Consider the following 26,469-nt stretch of genomic DNA (forward strand, 5'->3'; position numbering starts at 1 on the left):
TCTGTACCAGTGTATTTATCCCTGTGTTTCCTGTCTCTCTGTACCAGTGTATTTATCCCTGTGTTTCCTGTCTCTCTGTACCAGTGTATTTATCCCTGTGTTTCCTGTCTCTCTGTACCAGTGTATTTATCCCTGTGTTTCCTGTCCTCTCTGTACCAGTGTATTTATCCCTGTGTTTCCTGTCTCTCTGTTACCAGTGTATTTATCCCTGTGTTTCCTGTCTCTCTGTTACCAGTGTATTTATCCCTGTGTTTCCTGTCTCTCTGTTACCAGTGTATTTATCCCTGTGTTTCCTGTCTCTCTGTTACCAGTGTATTTATCCCTGTGTTTCCTGTCTCTCTGTACCAGTGTATTTATCCCTGTGTTTCCTGTCTCTCTGTACCAGTGTATTTATCCCTGTGTTTCCTGTCTCTCTGTACCAGTGTATTTATCCCTGTGTTTCCTGTCTCTCTGTACCAGTGTATTTATCCCTGTGTTTCCTGTCTCTCTGTACCAGTGTATTTATCCCTGTGTTTCCTGTCTCTCTGTACCAGTGTATTTATCCCTGTGTTTCCTGTCTCTCTGTACCAGTGTATTTATCCCTGTGTTTCCTGTCTCTCTGTACCAGTGTATTTATCCCTGTGTTTCCTGTCTCTCTTTACCAGTGTATTTATCCCTGTGTTTCCTGTCTCTCTGTTACCAGTGTATTTATCCCTGTTTTTCCTGTCTCTCTGTACCAGTGTATTTATCCCTGTGTTTCCTGTCTCTCTGTACCAGTGTATTTATCCCTGTGTTTCCTGTCTCTCTGTACCAGTGTATTTATCCCTGTGTTTCCTGTCTCTCTGTGCCAGTGTATTTATCCCTGTGTTTCCTGTCTCTCTGTTACCAGTGTATTTATCCCTGTGTTTCCTGTCTCTCTGTTACCAGTGTATTTATCCCTGTGTTTCCTGTCTCTCTGTACCAGTGTATTTATCCCTGTGTTTCCTGTCTCTCTGTACCAGTGTATTTATCCCTGTGTTTCCTGTCTCTCTGTACCAGTGTATTTATCCCTGTGTTTCCTGTCTCTCTGTACCAGTGTATTTATCCCTGTGTTTCCTGTCTCTCTGTACCAGTGTATTTATCCCTGTGTTTCCTGTCTCTCTGTACCAGTGTATTTATCCCTGTGTTTCCTGTCTCTCTGTACCAGTGTATTTATCCCTGTGTTTCCTGTCTCTCTGTGCCAGTGTATTTATCCCTGTGTTTCCTGTCTCTCTGTTACCAGTGTATTTATCCCTGTGTTTCCTGTCTCTCTGTACCAGTGTATTTATCCCTGTGTTTCCTGTCTCTCTGTACCAGTGTATTTATCCCTGTGTTTCCTGTCTCTCTGTTACCAGTGTATTTATCCCTGTGTTTCCTGTCTCTCTGTTACCAGTGTATTTATCCCTGTGTTTCCTGTCTCTCTGTGCCAGTGTATTTATCCCTGTGTTTCCTGTCTCTCTGTTACCAGTGTATTTATCCCTGTGTTTCCTGTCTCTCTGTACCAGTGTATTTATCCCTGTGTTTCCTGTCTCTCTGTACCAGTGTATTTATCCCTGTGTTTCCTGTCTCTCTGTTACCAGTGTATTTATCCCTGTGTTTCCTGTCTCTCTGTACCAGTGTATTTATCCCTGTGTTTCCTGTCTCTCTGTACCAGTGTATTTATCCCTGTGTTTCCTGTCTCTCTGTACCAGTGTATTTATCCCTGTGTTTCCTGTCTCTCTGTTACCAGTGTATTTATCCCTGTGTTTCCTGTCTCTCTGTACCAGTGTATTTATCCCTGTGTTTCCTGTCTCTCTGTACCAGTGTATTTATCCCTGTGTTTCCTGTCTCTCTGTTACCAGTGTATTTATCCCTGTGTTTCCTGTCTCTCTGTACCAGTGTATTTATCCCTGTGTTTCCTGTCTCTCTGTACCAGTGTATTTATCCCTGTGTTTCCTGTCTCTCTGTTACCAGTGTATTTATCCCTGTGTTTCCTGTCTCTCTGTTACCAGTGTATTTATCCCTGTGTTTCCTGTCTCTCTGTACCAGTGTATTTATCCCTGTGTTTCCTGTCTCTCTGTACCAGTGTATTTATCCCTGTGTTTCCTGTCTCTCTGTACCAGTGTATTTATCCCTGTGTTTCCTGTCTCTCTGTTACCAGTGTATTTATCCCTGTGTTTCCTGTCTCTCTGTACCAGTGTATTTATCCCTGTGTTTCCTGTCTCTCTGTACCAGTGTATTTATCCCTGTGTTTCCTGTCTCTCTGTACCAGTGTATTTATCCCTGTGTTTCCTGTCTCTCTGTACCAGTGTATTTATCCCTGTGTTTCCTGTCTCTCTGTTACCAGTGTATTATCCCTGTGTTTCCTGTCTCTCTGTACCAGTGTATTTATCCCTGTGTTTCCTGTCTCTCTGTACCAGTGTATTTATCCCTGTGTTTCCTGTCTCTCTGTTACCAGTGTATTTATCCCTGTGTTTCCTGTCTCTCTGTACCAGTGTATTTATCCCTGTGTTTCCTGTCTCTCTGTTACAGTGTATTTATCCCTGTGTTTCCTGTCTCTCTGTACCAGTGTATTTATCCCTGTGTTTCCTGTCTCTCTGTACCAGTGTATTTATCCCTGTGTTTCCTGTCTCTCTGTACCAGTGTATTTATCCCTGTGTTTCCTGTCTCTCTGTACCAGTGTATTTATCCCTGTGTTTCCTGTCTCTCTGTACCAGTGTATTTATCCCTGTGTTTCCTGTCTCTCTGTACCAGTGTATTTATCCCTGTGTTTCCTGTCTCTCTGTACCAGTGTATTTATCCCTGTGTTTCCTGTCTCTCTGTACCAGTGTATTTATCCCTGTGTTTCCTGTCTCTCTGTACCAGTGTATTTATCCCTGTGTTTCCTGTCTCTCTGTTACCAGTGTATTTATCCCTGTGTTTCCTGTCTCTCTGTTACCAGTGTATTTATCCCTGTGTTTCCTGTCTCTCTGTACCAGTGTATTTATCCCTGTGTTTCCTGTCTCTCTGTTACCAGTGTATTTATCCCTGTGTTTCCTGTCTCTCTGTACCAGTGTATTTATCCCTGTGTTTCCTGTCTCTCTGTACCAGTGTATTTATCCCTGTGTTTCCTGTCTCTCTGTACCAGTGTATTTATCCCTGTGTTTCCTGTCTCTCTGTACCAGTGTATTTATCCCTGTGTTTCCTGTCTCTCTGTACCAGTGTATTTATCCCTGTGTTTCCTGTCCTCTCTCTGTTACCAGTGTTTTATCCCTGTGTTTCCTGTCTCTCTGTACCAGTGTATTTATCCCTGTGTTTCCTGTCTCTCTGTACCAGTGTATTTATCCCTGTGTTTCCTGTCTCTCTGTTACCAGTGTATTTATCCCTGTGTTTCCTGTCTCTCTGTTACCAGTGTATTTATCCCTGTGTTTCCTGTCTCTCTGTACCAGTGTATTTATCCCTGTGTTTCCTGTCTCTCTGTACCAGTGTATTTATCCCTGTGTTTCCTGTCTCTCTGTACCAGTGTATTTATCCCTGTGTTTCCTGTCTCTCTGTGCCAGTGTATTTATCCCTGTGTTTCCTGTCTCTCTGTTACCAGTGTATTTATCCCTGTGTTTCCTGTCTCTCTGTACCAGTGTATTTATCCCTGTGTTTCCTGTCTCTCTGTTACCAGTGTATTTATCCCTGTGTTTCCTGTCTCTCTGTACCAGTGTATTTATCCCTGTGTTTCCTGTCTCTCTGTACCAGTGTATTTATCCCTGTGTTTCCTGTCTCTCTGTACCAGTGTATTTATCCCTGTGTTTCCTGTCTCTCTGTACCAGTGTATTTATCCCTGTGTTTCCTGTCTCTCTGTACCAGTGTATTTATCCCTGTGTTTCCTGTCTCTCTGTACCAGTGTATTTATCCCTGTGTTTCCTGTCTCTCTGTGCCAGTGTATTTATCCCTGTGTTTCCTGTCTCTCTGTTACCAGTGTATTTATCCCTGTGTTTCCTGTCTCTCTGTACCAGTGTATTTATCCCTGTGTTTCCTGTCTCTCTGTACCAGTGTATTTATCCCTGTGTTTCCTGTCTCTCTGTACCAGTGTATTTATCCCTGTGTTTCCTGTCTCTCTGTTACCAGTGTATTTATCCCTGTGTTTCCTGTCTCTCTGTACCAGTGTATTTATCCCTGTGTTTCCTGTCTCTCTGTACCAGTGTATTTATCCCTGTGTTTCCTGTCTCTCTGTACCAGTGTATTTATCCCTGTGTTTCCTGTCTCTCTGTACCAGTGTATTTATCCCTGTGTTTCCTGTCTCTCTGTTACCAGTGTATTTATCCCTGTGTTTCCTGTCTCTCTGTTACCTGTGTATTTATCCCTGTGTTTCCTGTCTCTCTGTACCAGTGTATTTATCCCTGTGTTTCCTGTCTCTCTGTACCAGTGTATTTATCCCTGTGTTTCCTGTCTCTCTGTTACCAGTGTATTTATCCCTGTGTTTTCTGTCTCTCTGTTACCAGTGTATTTATCCCTGTGTTTCCTGTCTCTCTGTACCAGTGTATTTATCCCTGTGTTTCCTGTCTCTCTGTTACCAGTGTATTTATCCCTGTGTTTCCTGTCTCTCTGTTACCAGTGTATTTATCCCTGTGTTTCCTGTCTCTCTGTTACCAGTGTATTTATCCCTGTGTTTCCTGTCTCTCTGTACCAGTGTATTTATCCCTGTGTTTCCTGTCTCTCTGTACCAGTGTATTTATCCCTGTGTTTCCTGTCTCTCTGTACCAGTGTATTTATCCCTGTGTTCCTGTCTCTCTGTACCAGTGTATTTATCCCTGTGTTTCCTGTCTCTCTGTTACCAGTGTATTTATCCCTGTGTTTCCTGTCTCTCTGTACCAGTGTATTTACCCTGTGTTTCCTGTCTCTCTGTTACCAGTGTATTTATCCCTGTGTTTCCTGTCTCTCTGTTACCAGTGTATTTATCCCTGTGTTTCCTGTCTCTCTGTACCAGTGTATTTATCCCTGTGTTTCCTGTCTCTCTGTTACCAGTGTATTTATCCCTGTGTTTCCTGTCTCTCTGTTACCTGTGTATTTATACCTGTGTTTCCTGTCTCTCTGTACCAGTGTATTTATCCCTGTGTTTCCTGTCTCTCTGTACCAGTGCATTTATCCCTGTGTTTCCTGTCTCTCTGTACCAGTGTATTTATCCCTGTGTTTCCTGTCTCTCTGTACCAGTGTATTTATCCCTGTGTTTCCTGTCTCTCTGTACCAGTGTATTTATCCCTGTGTTTCCTGTCTCTCTTGTGTACCAGTGTATTTATCCCTGTGTTTCCTGTCTCTCTGTACCAGTGTATTTATCCCTGTGTTTCCTGTCTCTCTGTACCAGTGTATTATATCCTGTGTTTCCTGTCTCTCTGTTACAGTGTATTTATCCCTGTGTTTCCTGTCTCTCTGGTACCAGTGTATTTATCCCTGTGTTTCCTGTCTCTCTTTACCAGTGTATTTATCCCTGTGTTTCCTGTCTCTCTGTTACCAGTGTATTTATCCCTGAGTGTTTCCTGTCTCTCTGTACCAGTGTATTTATCCCTGTGTTTCCTGTCTCTCTGTACCAGTGTATTTATCCCTGTGTTTCCTGTCTCTCTGTACCAGTGTATTTATCCCTGTGTTTCCTGTCTCTCTGTACCAGTGTATTATCCCTGTGTTTCCTGTCCTCTGTACCAGTGTATTTATCCCTGTGTTTCCTGTCTCTCTGTTACCAGTGTATTATCCCTGTGTTTCTGTCTCTCTGTACCAGTGTATTTATCCCTGTGTTTCCTGTCTCTCTGTACCAGTGTATTTATCCCTGTGTTTCCTGTCTCTCTGTACCAGTGGTATTTATCCCTGTGTTTCCTGTCTCTCTGTTACCAGTGTATTTATCCCTGTGTTTCCTGTCTCTCTGTACCAGTGTATTATCCCTGTGTTTCCTGTCTCTCTGTACCAGTGTATTTATCCCTGTTTTCCTGTCTCTCTGTGCCTGTATTTATCCCTGTGTTTCCTGTCTCTGCTGTACCAGTGGGATTTTTGTACCCTGTGTTTCCGTTGTCTCTCTGTTACCAGTGTATGTATCCTGTGTTTTCTGTCTCTCTGTTACCAGTGTATTTATCCCTGTGTTTCCTGTCTCTCTGTACCAGTGTATTTATCCCTGTGTTTCCTGTCTCTCTGTACCAGTGTATTTATCCCTGTGTTTCGTCTCTCTGTTCCAGTGTATTTATCCCTGTGTTTCCTGTCTCTCTGTACCAGTGTATTTATCCCTGTTTTCTGTCTCTCTGTACCAGTGTATTTATCCCTGTGTTTCCTGTGTTCGTCTCTCTGTACCAGTGTATTTATCCCTGTGTTTCCTGTCTCTCTCTGTGCCAGTGTATTTATCCCTGTGTTTCCTGTCTCTCTGTTACCAGTGTATTTATCCCTGTGTTTCCTGTCTCTCTGTACCGTGTATTATCCCGCGGTTTTTTCCGTTCTCTCTGTACCAGTGTATTTATCCCTGTGTTTCCTGTCTCTCTGTTACCAGTGTATTTATCCCTGTGTTTCCTGTCTCTCTGTACCAGTGTATTTATCCCTGTGTTTCCTGTCTCTCTCTCTGTTAACAGTGTATTTATCCCTGTGTTTCCTGTCTCTCTGTTACCTGTGGTATTATCCCTGTGTTTCCTGTCTCTCTGTACCAGTGTATTTATCCCTGTGTTTCCTGTCTCTCTGTGCCAGTGTATTTATCCCTGTGTTTCCTGTCTCTCTGTACCAGTGTATTTATCCCTGTGTTCCTGTCTCTCTGTTACCTGTGTATTTATCCCTGTTTTTCCTGTCTCTCTGTACCAGTGTATTTATCCCTGTGTTTCCTTCTCTCTGTACCAGTGTATTTATCCCTGTGTTTCCTGTCTCTCTGTTACCAGTGTATTTATCCCTGTGTTTCCTGTCTCTCTGTGTACCAGTGTATTTATCCCTGTGTTCCTGTCTCTCTGTTAACAGTGTATTTATCCCTGTGTTTCCTGTCTCTCTGTTACCTGTGTATTTATCCCTGTGTTTCCTGTCTCTCTGTACCAGTGTATTTATCCCTGTGTTTCCTGTCTCTCTGTACCAGTGTATTTATCCCTGTGTTTCCTGTCTCTCTGTTTACCATGTATTTTATCCCTGTGTTTCCTGTCTCTCTGTTACCAGTGTATTTATCCCTGTGTTTCCTGTCTCTCTGTACCAGTGTATTTAACCCTGTGTTTCCTGTCTCTCTGTACCAGTGTATTTATCCTGTGTTTCCTGTCCTCTCTGTTCCTGTGTATTTATCCCTGTGTTTCCTGTCTCTCTGTACCAGTGTATTTATCCCTGTGTTTCCTGTCTCTCTGTGCCCAGTGTATTTATCCCTGTGTTTCCTGTCTCTCTGTTAGCCTGTGTATTTATCCCTGTGTTTCCTGTCTCTCTGTACCAGTGTATTTATCCCTGTGTTTCCTTGTCTCTCTGTACCAGTGTATTTATCCCTGTGTTTCCTGTCTCTCTGTACCAGTGTATTTATCCTGTGTTTCCTGTCTCTCTGTACCAGTGTATTTTATCCCTGTGTTTCCTGTCTCTCTGTACCAGTGTATTTATCCCTGTGTTTCCTGTCTCTCTGTACCAGTGTATTTATCCCTGTGTTTCCTGTCTCTCTGTACCAGTGTATTTATCCCTGTGTTTCCTGTCTCTCTGTACCAGTGTATTTATCCCTGTGTTTCCTGTCTCTCTGTTACCAGTGTATTTATCCCTGTGTTTCCTGTCTCTCTGTTACCAGTGTATTTATCCCTGTGTTTCCTTCTCTCTGTACCAGTGTATTTATCCCTGTGTTTCCTGTCTCTCTGTTACCAGTGTATTTATCCTGTGTTTCCTGTCTCTCTGTACCAGTGTATTTATCCCTGTGTTTCCTGTCTCTCTGTACCAGTGTATTTATCCTGTGTTTCCTGTCTCTCTCTGTACCAGTGTATTATCCCTGTGTTTCCTGTCTCTCTGTTACCAGGTATTTATCCCTGTGTTTCCTGTCTCTCTGTACCAGTGTATTTATCCCTGTGTTTCCTGTCTCTCTGTAGCAGTGTATTTATCCCTGTGTTCCTGTCTCTCTGTACCAGTGTATTTATCCCTGTGTTTCCTGTCTCTCTGTTACCAGTGTATTTATCCCTGTGTTTCCTGTCTCTCTGTACCAGTGTATTTATCCCTGTGTTTCCTGTCTCTCTGTACCAGTGTATTTATCCCTGTGTTTCCTGTCTCTCTGTACCACAGTGTATTTATCCCTGTGTTTCCTCCTGTCTCTCTGTTACCGGATTGTATTTATCCTGTGTTTCTGTCCTCTCTGTACCAGTGTATTTATCCCTGTGTTTCCTGTCTCTCTGTTACCAGTGTATTTATCCCTGTGTTTCCTGTCTCTCTGTACCAGTGTATTTATCCCTGTGTTTCCTGTCTCTCTGTGCCAGTGTATTTATCCCTGTGTTTCCTGTCTCTCTGTGCCAGTTCATCTTGCATGTTTCCAAGTCAACCAGTGTATTTCCCACTCTCCTGCTCTTTGCATTTCTCCTTTTTCTAGTCTTCCCGATTTTGACCCTTGCCCGTTCCTGGACATTGTACCTGCCTGCCTGACCATTCTGCCTGCCTTGACCTTGAGCCTGTCTGCTTCTCTGTACCTCCTGGACTCTGTACCTCCTGGATTCTGTACCCGCCTGCCTGACCCTTCTGCCTGCCTTGACCTCGAGCCTGTCTGCCTCTCTGTACCTCCTGGACTCTGTACCCGCCTGCCTCACCATTCTGCCTGCCTTGACCTTGAGCCTGTCTGCTTCTCTGTACCTCCTGGACTCTGTACCTCCTGGACTCTGTACCCGCCTGCCTGACCCTTCTGCCTGCCTTGACCTCGAGCCTGTCTGACCATTCTGCCTGCCTGACCATTCGCCTGCCTTGACCTCGAGCCTGTCTGACCATTCTGCCTGCCTGACCATTCTGCCTGCCATGACCTCGAGCCTGCCTGACCATTCTGCCTGCCTTGACCTCGAGCCTGTCTGCCTCTCTGTACCTCTCTGGACTCTGAGGTAGATCTAAGCCACATTTCTCTCTTCACTGCAATCAAATACACTCCAGACTTCAGTTCCCCTCTTAGAAAGAAAGCTTCCAAAAGGGTTATTCGGCTGTCCCCATAGGATAACCCTTTTTGGTTCCAGGTAGAACCCTTCTGGCTTCCATGTAGAACCCTCTGTGGAAAGGGTTCTACGTGGAACCCAAAAGAGTTCCACCTGGAACCAAAAAGGGTTATTCAAAGGGTTATCCTATGGGGACAGCTGAAGAACCCTTTTAGGTTCTCGATAGCACCTTTCGTTTCTATCCCCATCCCGCTCTCCTTTTTACGTCTCCCTTGGCACCCCTCTCCTCCTCTTTCCTTCAAGGTTGAACTTTATAGATGCCAGGGGTGTAAAATGAGGTGAGAGTGAGTTCTGAAGAGAGCCTCATTGTGTCTGGCCTTTATTGTCTCCTGGTGGGGTGCAGAATAACGACCTGCCACCCCACCATAGAGAAGACCCATTCATTCCAGGCAAGGCCATATTTCACACAGGTACTACAGTAAGTCTGTGCGTGTCATGCGTGTATGTGTATATGTGTGTGTCTGTGTGTGGGTGGGTGCATGTGTGTGTGTATGTGTCTGTGTGTGGGTGGGTGTGTGCGTGCGTGCTTGGTGCATGTGTATGTGTGTGTGTGTGTGTGTGTGTGTGTGTGCGTGCGCTTATGGATGAATTCCAGTTTGCCCTCACATTACCATCTCCATCATTGCCATCATCTCTACTCTAACATCACAAGCCTGGTTCTTTAAACTACAATGGGGTAAAAGTACACTCAAAAACCATCCCAGACGCCAATCTTGATTTACGTAAATGAGTAGGGAGGCGTTGTTTTACAGTGCAACTACCTCTCGGTTCATGGCTGCCGTGGGAACCTTCTCTTTACGTCTACACAGTGCACTGCTAATTGTATTGGGCTCACAGCCCAGACAACCGCTCCCAGAGACGGAGAGAGGAGGGATACGTATCGACCAGAATACACTCAGACCCGCTGAGCGGCGGGCACGCAGACACAGCCCTGAGCAGCCCAGGGTGCCATGTAGAGCATCCTGATCTCATCACTAATGGAGTGTTTCTGTTTGAGAAAAGCAACAAACCCAACAAACAACCGACTAGCCGAGTTCTCTTTGTTCTCTCAGATGTGCGGCACCAAATTGCTTTGTGATGTGAAGAAAAGGCGTTATATCGATATATAATAATCGGTATCACAGTTACAGATTAGTGGTATGAAAAGCAAGCAGAGCTGAACAAAGACTTTGTACAACAAGGAGAACAGCGGGACATGAATATTGAGAGCTCTGAAGTACCGCTGTGGAGTCAGGAAGTTAGAGAAAGTCAAAACCGGTTGAAACAGATCTCGAACTTCCTCCTCCCTGGGTGAAGCTCTATGTTTCACTCACCATTGGCTGAGAGAGGTAAAAGCAGCTGTCAATCATGATGTCCTCCAGGAGCTCTTGGTCTGTGGTGGGAGGAGCATAGAGAATGTTTCAATAGTGTAACTCGTGGACAGGTAAGTGAGTGAGTGAGTGAGTGAGTGAGTGAGTGAGTGAGTGAGTGAGTGAGTGAGTGAGTGAGTGAGTGAGTGAGTGAGAGAGTGAGAGAGAGAGAGAGAAGGTGAGAATTAATATTTCCATCATATGGAGATAATGGTTCAGGATCTTGCCAATCTCATCTCTATCTTTATTATCTCTATCTCTAATTATCTCCACAGACCAGCCCAGACCAGACAGGATCATTTGGAACATGCCTGATAGAATTACACACCTAACCCAATGAAATAAATGACTAGGGCTGAGACTCCATATCTAATGCTGAGCTCGTCTAGAAAGGAGATAGGGAGAGACAGCGAGAGAGCTCTCGCAGGCAGCAGGAATAATCTCACTATAATTTGAAACGCTAATTCAATTAGATTAGGATTAAACGCTCATTTTGTATTTTAATGGAGTTAATCAGAGATTTAAATTGAGTTAATTTACCATAATTCATTTAGAAATTAGAGCCTCTGCGACACTGATGACACTTATTAATCACACATTGCTAGTCATGTAATCGGTGGCTGTAATACCAGGATACATGCCATGTGCATTGCTCTCATTAGAGACCAAGGTCTTGTAGGCTACATACCAGCTATCTGAGAGACATCTGCAGTTCCTAATGTGTTTTTCTCATCTCTCTGCACTAGCTGAGCTATCATGAACGGAACATCTGTCTCCCTTGACAACAGGATGTTTTATTCTGACCCACACAGCCTCGCGCAAGCACGCACACACACACCGCCGAGTATGTGAGCGGAGCGAGGAGTGGAGTGTGCCAAATTTGACTGGAGCGAGGAGCGAGTTTTCAAGGGCTGGAGCATCAGCATTCTCACCCACTCCAGTAGCACCCGCTTCACGAGCACTTCACGAGCACTTCACGGGCACTTCACGAGCCCTTCACGAGCACTTCACGAGCACTTCACGAGCACTTCACGAGCAATTCACAGGCACTTCATGAGCCTTTCACGAGCTCTTCACGGGCGCTTCACGAGCCCTTCACGGGCCCTTCATGAGCCTTTCACGAGCTCTTCACGGGCGCTTCACGAGCCCTTCACGGGCCCTTCATGAGCCTTTCACGAGCACTTCACGGGCACTTCACGAGCACTTCACGGGCACTTCATGAGCCTTTCACGAGCTCTTCACGGGCACTTCACGGGCACTTCACAAGTCTTTCACGAGCACTTCACGGGCACTTCACGAGCCCTTCGCGGGTACTTCATGAGCCCTTCACCGGCACTTCATGGGCACTTCATGAGCCTTTCACGAGCACTTCACGGGCACTTCATGAGCCTTTCACGAGCCCTTCGCGAGCTCATGGCATGCCGGCCCAGCATGCATTTGTAATCTACTCGTGTGTTGCTATGGCCCCATGCTTTAGCTCCTGTCATGGAGTTCTCTAAATGTTTTCATAAGGAAACTGATAAAACACAGAGGTGAACAAAGACGAGGAGGACCACGAGCAAGAGAGGGAGCGAGGTGATGTAGTGTCCACAACTAAAGAACCATTGTGGAATCTGAAAAGACAGGTATCCCGAAAGCATGATGGTGTCCTTAGTACGTGCACATGCCAACAGAAAGGAACCAGGTGCGTAGCTAGCTAAGTGTAGCAAAGTGAAACACTGTAGCAAAGTATTTATTAACTAAAAATCAGATCTCTTAAAAGTTTAGTTAATTTTTATTCTATTATCTACACAATAGGCCATCCTTGATTTTGGCCCAATAGGCCTGTCCTTTTACCTCTTTCAAGGAGCTTTCCGTTTTGAAAGGGTTATAGTACCTAAAACCCTTTAGGCCTACCTACAGAAGAAACTGAAAACAACTACGCATCCCAGCCCAGCCTGGCAAGGGATGCCAGTGGCTCTGCAAGCACTGAGAGGGCATTCTCCACTGCTGGCCTGATCTCCATGCACCATCGCATGAGCCTGAAGCCAGAGACTCCAGACAAACTCATGTTTCTAAAAATTAATTCAAAGGCACTATAGATGGAGCCTAATAATTTTTTGTTTCATTTGTAATGAATTCTAGGTAAGTCACAGCCTATATATGTGCAATTTATATACTATTAATAACAACAACATTTTGTTTAAATGCTGAGCGCCTAATGCCCCTACCAGCCTAGTGTCGCACCACCAAATGCTTCACAACATATTTTTTTAGTAGGCTATAGCCTTGAAATAATATAAATAATATAGTCTAAATAATTCATTTTCATTCCTCCTTAGGCTCCCTGTCTGACTCCTGAACTATTTGGAGTGTTTATATGCTGTTTAATACGATATGCAGCTTATTTGAAATGATGAGCGCTTCTTACCTTTTCCTGTTGTTTATTAAAATAAGCTACTTTTCATTCAAATCATAACAGGTAGTCACAAAAATAGATGGGTGTTGGTTAAACTGTGATTTTAATGAACGGAGCGAATTTGGAGCGGCAGAGGAGCGAGGAGCTGGATTTCTGACCGCTCAACTCCGCTCACATACTATGACATACACTTACACAAGTCTCACACACACGCAGCCCCGCTCACACGCAGTCTCACACACACGCAGCCTCGCTCACACGCAGCCCCGCACACACGCAGCCCCGCTCACACGCAGCCTCGCTCACACGCAGCCTCGCTCACACGCAGCCCCGCTCACACGCAGCCCCGCTCACACGCAGCCCCGCTCACACGCAGCCCCGCACACACGCAGCCTCGCTCACACGCACCCCCGCTCACACGCAGCCCCGCACACACGCAGCCCCGCTCACACGCAGCCTCGCTCACACGCAGCCTCGCTCACACGCACCCCCGCTCACACGCAGCCCCGCACACACGCAGCCCCGCTCACACGCATCCCCGCTAAAACGCAGCCTCGCTCACACGCAGCCTCGCTCACACGCAGCCCCGCACACACGCAGCCCCGCACACACGCAGCCCCGCTCACACGCAGCCCCGCTAAAACGCAGCCTCGCTCACACGCAGCCTCGCTCACACGCAGCCCCGCACACACGCAGCCCCGCTCACACGCAGCCCCGCACACACGCAGCCCCGCTCACACGCAGCCTCGCTCACACGCACCCCCGCTCACACGCAGCCCCGCACACACGCAGCCCCGCTCACACGCAGCCTCGCTCACACGCACCCCCGCTCACACGCAGCCCCGCACACACGCAGCCCCGCACACACGCAGCCCCGCTCACACGCAGCCCCGCTAAAACGCAGCCTCGCTCACACGCAGCCTCGCTCACACGCAGCCCCGCACACACGCAGCCCCGCACACACGCTGCCCCGCTCACACACAGCCCCGCTAAAACGCAGCCTCGCTCACACGCAGCCCCGCACACACGCAGCCCCGCTAACACGCAGCCCCGCTCACACGCAGCCTCGCTCACACGCAGCCTCGCTCACACGCACCCCCGCTCACACGCAGCCCCGCACACACGCATCCCCGCACACACGCAGCCCCGCTAAAACGCAGCCTCGCTCACACGCAGCCTCGCTCACACGCAGCCCCGCACACATGCAGCCCCGCTCACACGCAGCCCCGCTAAAACGCAGCCTCGCTCACACGCAGCCCCGCACACACGCAGCCCCGCTAACACGCAGCCCCGCTCACACGCAGCCCCGCTAAAACGCAGCCCCACTCACACGCAGCCCCGCTCACACGCAGCCCCGCTCACACACAGCCTCACACACACGGCCTCACACACACGGCCTCACACACACACAGCTTCACACACGCAGCCTCGTTCACACACAGTCACACACACAGCTTCGCACACACACAAACAAACAGACTCACACATTCTGGTTCCCAGTGTCCCCAGAACCACAGGCTTTCTCCTTCAACTCCAAAGAAGGGAGAGCAAACAGCAACACATCTGCTTTATCTTGGATTAGGAAACACCTGTTTCTAAACCCCCTCAATTTTGCAATGTGTTTTCACTACATGTTGGAAAGGGAAGCACAGCAGCTTTATCCAAAATGCACATGTTCCAGGTAATCTTGATAGAACAGCATTTTCCTTATTTTCAAAATCCTCTTTATCCCATTGAGAAGGCGGAAATGAAATGGGGCAGACGGGAAGGGTTTTGAGTGTATGAGTGTGTGTCTGTGTGTGTATGTGTGTGTGTGTGTGTTCGTGTGCGTACATGTGTGTGTGTGTGTGCTTATGAATGCATTTAAATCTAAAACGAAATGGGACAGACGGGAAGGGTTTTGAGTGTGTGTGTGTGTCTGTGTGTGTATGTGTGTGTGTGTGTCCGTGTGCGTACATGTGTGCGTGTGTGCCCGTGTGCGTACATGTGTGCGTGTGTGCTTATGAATGCATTTAAATCTAAAACGAAATGGGACAGACGGGAAGGGTTTTGATTGTGTGTGTGTGCTATGATCGAAACACTCATTGACCTGATGCTGCTGTAAATCCTGCAAGGAGTATAGGCCCAATCACAGACACTGTCTTTAGTGTGTGTGTGTGTGTGTGTGTGTGTGTGTGTGTGTGTGTGTGTGTGTGTGTGTGTGTGTGTGTGTGTGTGTGTGTGTGTGTGTGTACATAATGGCTGTGCTGCCCTGATTAACCTCTAATCTTAAATGACACGCCTGAGTCCTATCTAACTGCCACTGGGAGGTGTCGCCATTACAAAGAACTACCACTGGGACGCCATGGCAACATCATACCCCGCTGTTAACCTACCATAACATCACAAATCACGCCAACCTGCTCAACTTGGGCTAAACAGGTGAAGGCTAGATAAAAGGGGTGCAAAAAAACACACATATATACACGCACACACACACACACACACTAAAGACAGTGTCTGTGATTGGGCCTATACTCCTTGCAGGATTTACAGCAGCGTCGGGTCAATGAGTGTTTCGATCATAGCAGCAGAAGGTCTTAAAGATAAGCCTAGCAACATGGCCGCCTTGCCTGACCCTACAGTACAGGAGGAAAGCACAGACCCAGAGGGGGGGGGGGGGGATGGTGTGATGATGATGCGGTATATATATATGTGTCCTCCCTGGTGTCCTCCCTGGTCTATAAATCAGCCTAGGGAGGACTGAGGAGTAAAACACAGAGTAAATTCACATATAAATCTCTCATACCAGAATCTATTACACATCAGGGGCAGCACTGAGCTGAGGTGTAAGCACCTAAATATCGACCTATAAGCGTCGGGTAGGAGTTGCCCTTATGCACAGATCTAGGATCAGCGTACCCTCCCCAAATCCTCGCCTTAAAAATACCAAACTGGTCTTATACCAGTGTCTAGGGGCAACTTCATGACAACCTAGGATGAGGCGCTACTCTCTAACCAATTGTTTGAGTTTGTGTCGTGTGGCCCTCGTCCAGGTAACAAACTAACTAAGGCCAGTGAGTGATGATGAACACGGTCAAATAAATCCACACAGGAGCACTAGAAGGCCTGAATACAACCCCACTTGGCCTTATTCAGCTCTTTGCCTCGCAGTATTCCACATCGGTACACTCCATTTCACATGAATCTAAAAGAAGCTCTGCCAACAAACCCCCGAGTCTCTATTCAGGCGAGCTGAGCAGAACCCTTGGACAGGATGGCAGCGTTAAATAGCTTACATATTATCAACCTGCAATGTTTGATATTTGCTGAAGCGTCTCGGGGTAAAGTGCCATGCTCTTAGCCAAGGGCAGAAAGGACATGTTCCCTCTCTCTCCCTCCCACGGTCTGAAACAAGGAGCCCCCCCCCCCTCCTCTCACCCAAGTCAAATAAACCTATTCCCTGCCTACTCCAGCCACATATCAGCTCTGTGCTGTGACAAGGCTGCTGGCTACTACGGACAAAGAGACAGGAGTGGGCCTCGGAGGAATGCAGAACAGAGAGAGGGAATGAAGAGGGAGGGAGGGAGGGATGGGGGGGGGGGGGGATCCCACCTCTCTCTCTTTCTATCTCCGTTGAGCAAATGATGTCTGAGACCAGGGACATGAAGAGATGTGATCAACCCTCCAAGATTCAAGGTGATGACTGGGGCGCTAGTGAAGAATAGAGGAAACAAAGAGAAGGAGGAAAAGAGTGGTGGGACGGAGCCAGAAAGAGAGAGGGGGAAATAGAATAAGAGGGGAGGAAAAGAGAGAACTAGAATGAGGGAGGAGGGGGAACGACACAGAAATAGATCACTGCAATCTTGATATTCCTAGATACCATGGTAATAATTTCCCTTTGGTTTCACACTTAAGAGGTTCACAGTGGGTCCTCTCGTACACTGCAGCAACACACACTACCACCAGGCCTCCTCTAAACTAAACCACCTCCATCCAATGAACATCAGCCCATCGGTCTCCTCTATGCTCGATTCAGTTCTTTTGTGTGAATGAGTGGGCTGACGTCGTCAGAAATCACTGTCCAACACACAAGTCTACATTACTGTAATAATGACTACATTACGGGAACACTTTGTCCTCTGTGTGTCGTTACGGGGTTTAGGGCTACTTTTGATTCGAATGGATAAGAGTTAGAATCACATGATCAATACAAGGGCTCATTGGCATTTTGCTCGCCGGGTTTTCGCTACCTAAGCTTTTTTTTTTTTTTTAAGTTAACAACTGACCTCAGCTCAATGTTGGATCATTGTCATTCCCAGGCTGTACGTGTAAGATGCATCTAGTGTGTTGTATATATCGATCTCTGCAACCTGAAGTCATCCCGCTCATCGGAGGACAGTGGGGGGAGATTAAGGCCTCTTTCTCAGCTGTGTCGTTTCATTGGTTAGCTTTTTTTTTTTTACACGCAACAAACGTGACCGAATCTGATGTGCCAGACAAATAGGCTGTGTACATCTTCACCACACCAAGCAATCTTGGCTACAATAGGACAGCATTGACGCAGTTCAGGCACAATTACAATGTAGTGATCCGCCTCCTTTTGTCTTTTGTAATAACGACGGACATTCTATCGACCAGCCAGAAAATGTCCTTATTTTGCAAATGAATTCTGCCGCAGACATTGTATTTACGTCCCATTATAAACAGTGAGCCACATCCAAATTGTAAACGACTAAAATTAGGGGGGAGAAAAATTTGACTCATCTGAGGTTATTATTGTACGGACCTACCCAACGTCAGCCTCTGCTAGTCAATACCTCGTTCATTTGCTGTACATTTTTTTTTCCAGAACATTATCCCATCTGGTGCTCTCCAAATGAACTCATTCCAGGGATATGAGAGTAGGTAAGACGGAGAGAATCAGAATTAGGTGGAACTGATAACATACCACTTATTAAACAAAAAATGGGATTGAAATGAGAGAGAAAAAAATCGACTTATCTATTTTTTCCTCTGGAATTAAGGACTCCAAGCCATAGAAATGAATAAAGGCAAGCGATACTACACTAAATATAGAGTTAAGATAGGATCTCAGACCTCTTCCATCCAACACGGCGTGCCCTATTTTGTTGTATGACCTTTGACCTTCTAGCCTGACGACTCATACTAAATTCTTCAAATGTTCTGTAGTTCGCCAAATACACTATATGTATACAGAAGTATGTGGACACCCATTGAAATGAGTGGATTTGGCTATTTCAGCCACACCCGTTGCTGACTGGTATATAAAATCGAGCACCCAGCCATGCAATCTCCATAGACAAACATTGGCATTAGAATGTGGCACCATCATAGGATGCCAACTTTTCAACGAGTCAGTTCGGCTATTTTCTGCCCTGCTAGAGCTGCCCTGGTGCTGTTATTGTGAAGTGGAAACGTCTAGGAGCTACACCGGCTCAGCCGTGAATTGGTAGGCCACACAAGCTCACGGAACGGGACCGCCGAGTTCTGAAAGCAAGACTACCGAGTTCCAAACTGCCTCTGGAAGAAACGTGAAATGGGTTTCCATGGCCGAGCAGCCGCACACAAGCCTAAGTCAAAATGAGCAATGCCAAGCATCGGCTGGAGTGGTGTAAAGCTCGCCACCATTGGACTCTGGAGCAGTGGAAACAGGTTCTCTGGAGTGATGAATCATGCTTCACCATCTGGCAGTCCGACAGATGAATCTGGGTTTGACGGATGCCAGGAGAACACTACCTGCCCGAATGCATAGTGCCAACTGTAAAGTTTGGTGGAGGAAAATAATGTTCTGGGGCTGTTTTTCATGGTTCGGGCTAGGCCCCTTAGTTCCAGTGAAGGGAAATCTTAACGCTACAGCGTACAATGACATTCTAGACGATTCTGTGCTTCCAACTTTGTGGCAATAGTTTGGGAAAGGCCATTTCCTCTTTTAGCATGACAATGCCCCTGTGCACAAAGCAAGGTCCATACAGAAATGGTTTGTCGGAATCGGTGTGGAAGAACTTCACTGGCCTGCACAGAGCCCTGACCTCAACCCCATCAAACACCTTTGGGATGAATTGGAACGCTGACTGTGAGCCAGGCCAAATCGCCCAACATCAGTGCCTAACCTCACGAATGTTCTTGTGGCTGAATGGAAGCAAGTTCCCGCAGCAATGTTCCAACATCTAGTGGAAAGCTTTCCCAGAAGAGTGGAGGCTGTTATAGCAGCAAAGGAGGGAACAACTCCATATTAACGCCCATGACTTTGGAATGAGATGTTCGATGAACAGGTGTCCACATACTCATGTAGTGGACTTTAGTCTGAGACTGCCATCATTGAAGTTGTTTGTGGTGATGAGGGGCACGAGGGGCACTGTACAAAACAAAGTCATGAGGGATAGGATCATCTCTAACCAATCAGAGTATCAAAGCCAATGACACATTTTCAAACTGCCGTTTTAACCACGTGTGTTCTGGCTCTGGCCCAACCCATTGGTTTCTGGACCAATCAGATGGCCCTGAATGTTATTCGCACTCGGTGAAGGGTCGGGAAGGTACTCAGATCCAGACTCACTGCAGAGAAGAAACTAACGTCTGTGGGTGTGGCGTAACGTTTGGCCGGAGCAAGGAGTCTGGGGTAGCCAGGAAACGTAACTCCTGCTCTCACAACCACTTTTACAGTTGCAGCAGGGAAGCAATGGAGCTCGAGTTATTCTGATATGCAAACCCGGACCTCAACAAGCAAGCCTAATCTAGAGAGATGAAAGCCCCTCTCACATGGGTAGAGCAGGAGAAATCGATTCCATCTCCTGGGCTGCACTGACAGTCCTCTAACCTTGCCCTCCCTTAACGCCATGGTGTTTACACGCCCTGTGTGTTTGGCAGCCGCAGACCTGCACCCCCGTCCTTAGTTTCACAGATATATATATATACATATATATATATATATATATATATATATATATATATATATATATATATATATGTGTAACATCCCACTGAATTCCCCATGGCCATTCAAAGTGATTTTCTCCTGCACTTTTCCCTCCATCAATCTATCAGGATTCAATTCCACCTGTCAATTAATGTCCCTAACACTATTCATTCTCATTTTCAAATGGCCGTTTGTTTGCTTTCGTTGCTTTTCTCTTGTATGCGTGGCTCAAGATAACCACGTCCAATCATATGCAGCGGAGTGGGGACCCATCATACATACGTACATACTGCAGTCAATTAAGGAGGAAAATATAGAATGAAGGAGGAAGGATAGAAAACCTTTCTAAGCATACATTTCCCCATAGCCTACAGTCCTCTCTGCTGTTCACTTACATTTGAGTGTGTTGAAGGCCAGCTCATACGAGCTGCGTTGGTACGCCTCATCCTTGGCCTCAGGCAGGGGCAGCCCCGCCCGCTTGCCATAACTGACTAATCGGTGGGCAGCAGGCTTCTCCAGGTGAGTGTTCTGAAAGATGACTGCCGCCAGGAGATAGACAGGGTCTGGGAAGCCCAAGTGGCTCTCGTCAGGTGTGGGGGGTTCTGGAGGCAGCTCTGGGGTCTCCTCCTGCCCAAGGCCAGATCCATCCAGCAGGCTCAGGTCTTTGAGGCTGGATATCTGGGAGCCACCAGCTGTCTTGGATATGGACGACCGTCGTGAGTGTCCTGTGTTTTTTTTCACCATCTTCTTATGGTTGCCTGGTCTACCAAGGCTCACCTCAAGAACACGACCCAACTCCTGTCCCTCCACTCAGGCCCTGAAAAGACAAAAACACCCACATACTGTACACTGGAGACACACTGTAGCTGTGAGTTAAGGGTTCAAGCCAAGAAATGATATACAAAATTATGTAAAAAAAAGTTTTTATAAAAGTATAATAATAACCCACCAGGACTACTACTTATGACACAGAGACAATAATGACAAAAAAAGACAGGCTTCTAATTGTACAATTGCAACGCTGCTGCTGAGATGTGTTAACAACAATTAGAGACAAATGGTAGGCTACATACAGTACAATTTTCTTGAATAGTAAACGCACGGTATAGTGGTTGCGGTCTTTACCTTCAGAGTGGGAGACGTTTTCAGAACTTTTCTGTCTCAGGTATCCATTAACCAGGAGCAAGCACAGTCATATTTCCTTATGTCGAAGCAGATGTTTGGGCTACAACATCAGCGAGACCTAACCTGAGCACCTACAATCTGGCTGTCTTCTTTTCGCGATGGGCGGACTCCTGGAGATGTTCTTTAACTTGGCAATAAAAAAATGCTGGAAAGAAAGTCGTTTCACTCTCAAAAGTGAGACACGGTAGATCTACTAGAAAATTTAAAAGCTAACTAGCTTGCTAGAAGTAAGCAGAAAACTTCCTCAAGTAGCTAGCAGTATTATTGTGGAACTCCTTGGATCAGCGAGCTTCCATCACCATGGTAACTATATGCTAATTTCCTGGAATCCAAGATTTATGCATATAGTATCCCACTACGTTCAATTTGACAGATAAGAATACCTACATTTCAGTAACACAGACACGACTTGAATTTTTTATCAAATTTGCCATAGCATAGCATACTATCTCTCTACTCTAATCCCCTTTTCTGGCATTTCATTGCTTTCCCCCATGGCCTCCATCCCGGACCCAAAACCTGGCAGTGGTAATAGGTGGCACCCAGTCTCCTTCATCAGCCTAGGCATCCCCGAAACTACGCTACGCCAGAGAGGAAGGGGCAAAGCAAGAGGACTAACTACGCCCAAAATCTGTCGGCGCGAGAATACAGCAATAAGAAGACAAAGTGGGTATTTTTTATGGAGGTGTATATGACAGTGTTTAATTTGGTAAGAAAAAAATGTGAATACTAATTTACTACTTAAGGCTTATTTGATCTAATATAAGTTTCGTAATTATTATGTTGTTAGAAATGTATTGATGTAAGTTGACGCACGTGGCATTCTGGAAACTTTGAGAAATAAATTGTTTGTAAGCTGTGCGTATCTGCCCTCTCATGGGCTAGAATGAGCAAAAACGTAAATGCAACGTTTGTAAAGTGTCACTCACATTTTGAGCACACATTTGTTTACATTCCTGTTAGTGAGCATTTCTCCTTTGCCAAGATAATCCATCCACCTGGCAGGTGTGGCATATCAAGAAGGTGATTAAACAGCATGATCATTACACAGATGCACCTTTTGCTTTGTACAATAAAAGGCCACTTTAAAATGTGCAGTTTTGTCACACAACACAATGCCACAGATGTATCAAGTTTTGAGGGAGCGTGCAATTGGCATACTGACTGCAAGAATGTCCACCAGAGCTGTTACCAGATAGTTTTATGTTAATTTCTCTACCATAAGCCGCCTCCAACGTCGTTTTAGAGAATTTGGCAGTACATTCAACCGGCCTCACAACAGCAGACTTTGCGTAACCACACCAGGCCAGGACCTCCACATCCGGCTTCTTCACCTACGGGATCGTCTGAGGAGGTTTGGAGGAGGGTGCTGAGGAGTATTCCTGTCTGTAATAAAGGGAAAAACTCATTCTGATTGACTGGGCATGGCTCCCAAGTGGGTGGGCCTGGCTGCCAAGTGGGTGGGCCTATGCCCTCTAAGGCCCCTGCCCAGTCAGGGGAAATCCATAGATTAGGACCAAATTAATTAATTTATTTCAATTGACTTATTTCCTTATATGAACTGCAACTCAGTAAAATCTTTGGAATTGTTGCATGTTGTGTTTATATTTCTGTTCGGGATATTTCCGTTGTTAGTGCTTAGTGGACTATCTTCGCAATATAATAGATCCTCTTTGGGGGACACATGACTAATAATCCTAATAATTGCTTCACTGGTCACATTTTAAATCTTGAACATATTTCAGACTTTTTTATAGATATTATTATTATTTGGAACACTATTTACTGTATACAGCATTACTTGAAAAGCCATAAAAACTAAAAAATTTGCAGACCGGTCTGGAATACGTTTCTTGTATACAGCTTTTTGATAACATAACATTTATACATTATAAAGCTACCCTTGCTAAAACTCCCATTTTTAAAGTAGCTTCCTGGAACATTGTTGCATTATAATTTCAGAAAAGGTCCAAAATACGTCTGCAGTAATGGAATTATGGTGTTTCACAATAAATTTGTCATTGTTTTGGGCCCTCACTAAATTGCATTCTGATGGTGCATCTTTCCTATTAAAAAGCATGAGCTAATGCAAATCCAAAAACGTTTGTAGAGGTGCTGACTAACAGATGTATAAAAAGAAAGAAAGTCGCACACTATGAAGAGTGCTGAATTTGCCATCTTGTTGAAAGAGACTGCGTGCTGACCGCTCTGATGAACTCTCATTCTGCCTTTGAGTCTAGAACTTGAGAAGGACAGATGTATCATGTGAAAATAAACCAATGGTTATTTGCGTGTGAAAATGTTCTGGGATGCATTTGCCAGTCCATCCAGGATTTTGCGATTCTGCGATCCTATTTTTTGTTGTTGCAAAATCAACAATTTCCCAGCTATTATGCAAAGGCTTCCAAATTTGACGAATCACTGCACTATTAGGCCTAATGCATAAAACAGTTAAATCATAATCATAAATCATAAAACATAAGACAAATAACTAAATAATGACACAAACTGAGCAACTAAAAAGCACACTAAGGAAAAGCAAAGCTAAAAAGATGTGATTTAAGAGATCTATTAAACATGTCCACAGTCGTCCCCCCCCCCCCCTCCAGGTTCTCTTCCAGGCTATTCCAGAGGGAGGGGGCATAATAACTAAAGGCTGCCTCTCCATGCCTCTTAGTCCTAGGCTTTGGAATAGTTAAAAGGCCAGTACCTGAGGACCTGAGGGACCTTCTGGGTACATAACTTAAAGCATATCTGATATGTATTGGGGTGCACAAGAACATCTATTTATTGACAAACCAATAGAATAATCTTAAAATGAATTATAAAAACTCACAGGCAGCCAGTGCAGAGACCTTAAAATTGGTGTAAAAAATTGGTCAGTTCCCCCGCTGCAGCATTCTGTATGTTTTGTAGTTGACCAATGACTTTCTTGGGTAGACCATCCATGAGAGCATTATAGTAGTCAGGCCTGCTTGTAATAAAAACATGGATGAGTCTCTCTGTATCAGCCTGAGAGAGAAACAGCCTGAGAGAAAAACTCAAGTTGTAAAAAGCTATTTTGGTCACATTCCTAATGTGTGATTCGAAATTTAGTTCAGAATCTAAAATAACATCTAGGTTTTTTACCTGGTGTTTTGTCTTTTTTGCTAAAAATGTGCGGCTAGATTTTCTCACTGTGCTTTTGTTCCAACAATTTCCACGGTCTTGTCTTAGTTTAGCTGAAGGAAGTTGTGTTAAAATCACTAATGCAGTCTAATAATTTATCCATGGAGCTAAAATCCTCTGGTGACATAGAAATGTGAAGTTGTGTATCGTCTGCGTAGCCGTGCTTTCTGATAGTGCTGCCAAGGGGTAACATATATAAACTGAACAGTACCGGACCCAAAATCGAACCTTTTGGAATGCCACGTGATATGTATTGTCTCTGAGTTATGTTCACCAAGGGTGACAAAAAACTCTCGACCGGTTAAATAAGTCCTAAAACAATTTAGAACTGCACTGGAGAGGCCAACCCACCTGTCTAGAAGGACATCATGGTCAACAGTGTTGAATGCAACACTTTAATCTAAGGACAGAGAGCTGTTTGGCATCTGTGTTGGCTCGAAGATCATTTACCACTTTATCTAAAGGGCACATGTCAAACTTCTCATCAGGTCTTGCTTGACTCATACCGAGCCTATTGTTGGTTGTCTTATCTCTGAAATGTGCTGTAAACTCCTCACATTTAGATGTGGAGCAAAGTTCCCATAGGTTTGCAGGGGTAGGGCTTATCAGGGGTAGGGCTTATCAGGGGTAGGGCTTATCAGGGGTAGGGCTTATCAGGGGTAGGGCTTATCAGGGGTAGGGCTTATCAGGGGTAGGGATTATCAGGGGTAGGGCTTATCAGGGGTAGGGCTTATCAGGGGTAGGGCTTATCAGGGGTAGGGCTTATCAGGCCATCAATGGTCGAGAAGAGCGCTCTCTAAATATTCTGATTAATAGTGATGAAGTTAGAAAAATTAGCCCTTCTGGAATTTCTAATTGCCTTGTTATATAGTGCATTCGGAAAGTATTCAGACCCTTTCACTTTTTGATGATAAATGGAAACAGCTGAGCTCAATTTCGAGCCTCATAGCAAAGGGTCGGAATAGTTATGTAAATAAGTTCTTTCTGTTTTAGGTTTTTTTACATTTGAAAACATTTTTTGAAAACATTTTTCTCTTTGTCATTATGCGGTATCGTGTGTAGATTGATGAGGAATATTTTTTATTTAATACTGTCACGCCCTGGCCTTAATTATCTTTGTTTTCTTTATTATTTTGGTTAGGTCAGGGTGTGACATGGGGGATTTGTGTTTTGTACTCCACCAGAATAGGTGGTGGAGTATTGTTCATACATTCAATACAATTTGCATCAACTTCAGAAGTAAGATAGTGTTTCTCAATAATGCATTCAGTATTACCATGTGCTATGGGCAACAATGTAATAAAAAAATACACAGTGATGATTAGATAAAGCTACATCAACAATAGAGGATTTGTTCATAGCCCCCTTGGTAATAACCAGGTCCAGAGTATGGCCGCGGTTATGGGTGGGCCTAGTAGAAAGCCCCTTGGTAATAACCAGGTCCAGAGTATGGCCGCGGTTATGGGTGTGCATAGTAACATGTTGGATATAGAGTCCATAGAGATATAAAGTCCATAGAGCTCAAAAGATTAATAAATTCAATGACCTTGGAGCCAGTCTCTTTGTCAACATGAATATTAAAATCGCCCAACACAATGATTTTATCTTAGTTCTCAAGGACAATAGACAATAGTTCAGAGTATGAAAAGCTGTAGTCCGAGGAGAGGCTTCAATAAGAGCGGCACTACAGTCTGATGACAGCCATGTTTCAGTGAGAAACATGCGATTAACTATGCGCTCAGTCATGAAGTCATTCCCGAGAAATGTTTTACTTGTGATTGCTCTAACATTTCAAAGCGCCATATTCAATGAGTGTGGGCCACTCTGCCTCTGGGGTGTCTGCCTCCAGGTAGCCAAAGGAAAAACAACCAAATTATTAACATTATAACCACGTTTTCTGACAGTCTCGAATCTATCAGAATGGTAGGAGATAACAGTATGTATAAACTCACGTGAAGGCCGAGATGAATAATCATAGTGCCATTTCTACAGGAGTTGATATGCTTTCCAAATCATCTGTTGCTCATTCTGACAGGGAGGACTGGAGCACGACCAGACCACGTCTGTCAGTCTCTAAAACAGTTTGCGATGTTGCTGGAAATAATCCCGGAACCACTGCGGTTAGGGTGAATCCCGTCTCTTTTAAAAGGTGCTTGTTGCTCCCACAGCAAATCAAAGTTGTCACAAAAAGGGGCATTCCTGTCATTGCAAAGTTTATTCAGGTGCTCGTTCAGGGTAAAGAAACGTCTGAAATGTTCCGAACCCCTTCAGTAGCACGGGAGAGGGCCACAGATAAGTATTCTCTTCCCTGTGCTCGTGAGGGTGTTTGAAAAAAATGTGCAGTTCTCCCTCAGA

The 26,469-nt window shown here is 45.3% G+C and overlaps 1 protein-coding gene across 1 annotated transcript in view; it reads right to left on the reverse strand.

Annotated features, from left to right (window-relative positions):
• Window positions 1-21,517, reverse strand: part of LOC109864694 (putative methyltransferase NSUN7) — a 49,841-nt gene extending 28,324 nt beyond the window's left edge. The window contains exons 1-3 of the mRNA XM_031797243.1: window positions 20,887-21,517; window positions 20,157-20,578; window positions 10,409-10,467 (exon numbers count right to left, since the gene is read on the reverse strand). Of these exons, the coding sequence (XP_031653103.1) occupies window positions 10,409-10,467; window positions 20,157-20,505 (408 nt within the window). The 5' untranslated portion in view covers window positions 20,506-20,578; window positions 20,887-21,517. The remainder of the gene's footprint in view (window positions 1-10,408; window positions 10,468-20,156; window positions 20,579-20,886) is intronic.
• Window positions 21,518-26,469: the final 4,952 nt, after the last annotated feature.

This window comes from Oncorhynchus kisutch, linkage group LG19, assembly GCF_002021735.2.
Source record: "Oncorhynchus kisutch isolate 150728-3 linkage group LG19, Okis_V2, whole genome shotgun sequence".
NCBI classification, from domain to species: Eukaryota; Metazoa; Chordata; class Actinopteri; order Salmoniformes; family Salmonidae; genus Oncorhynchus; species Oncorhynchus kisutch.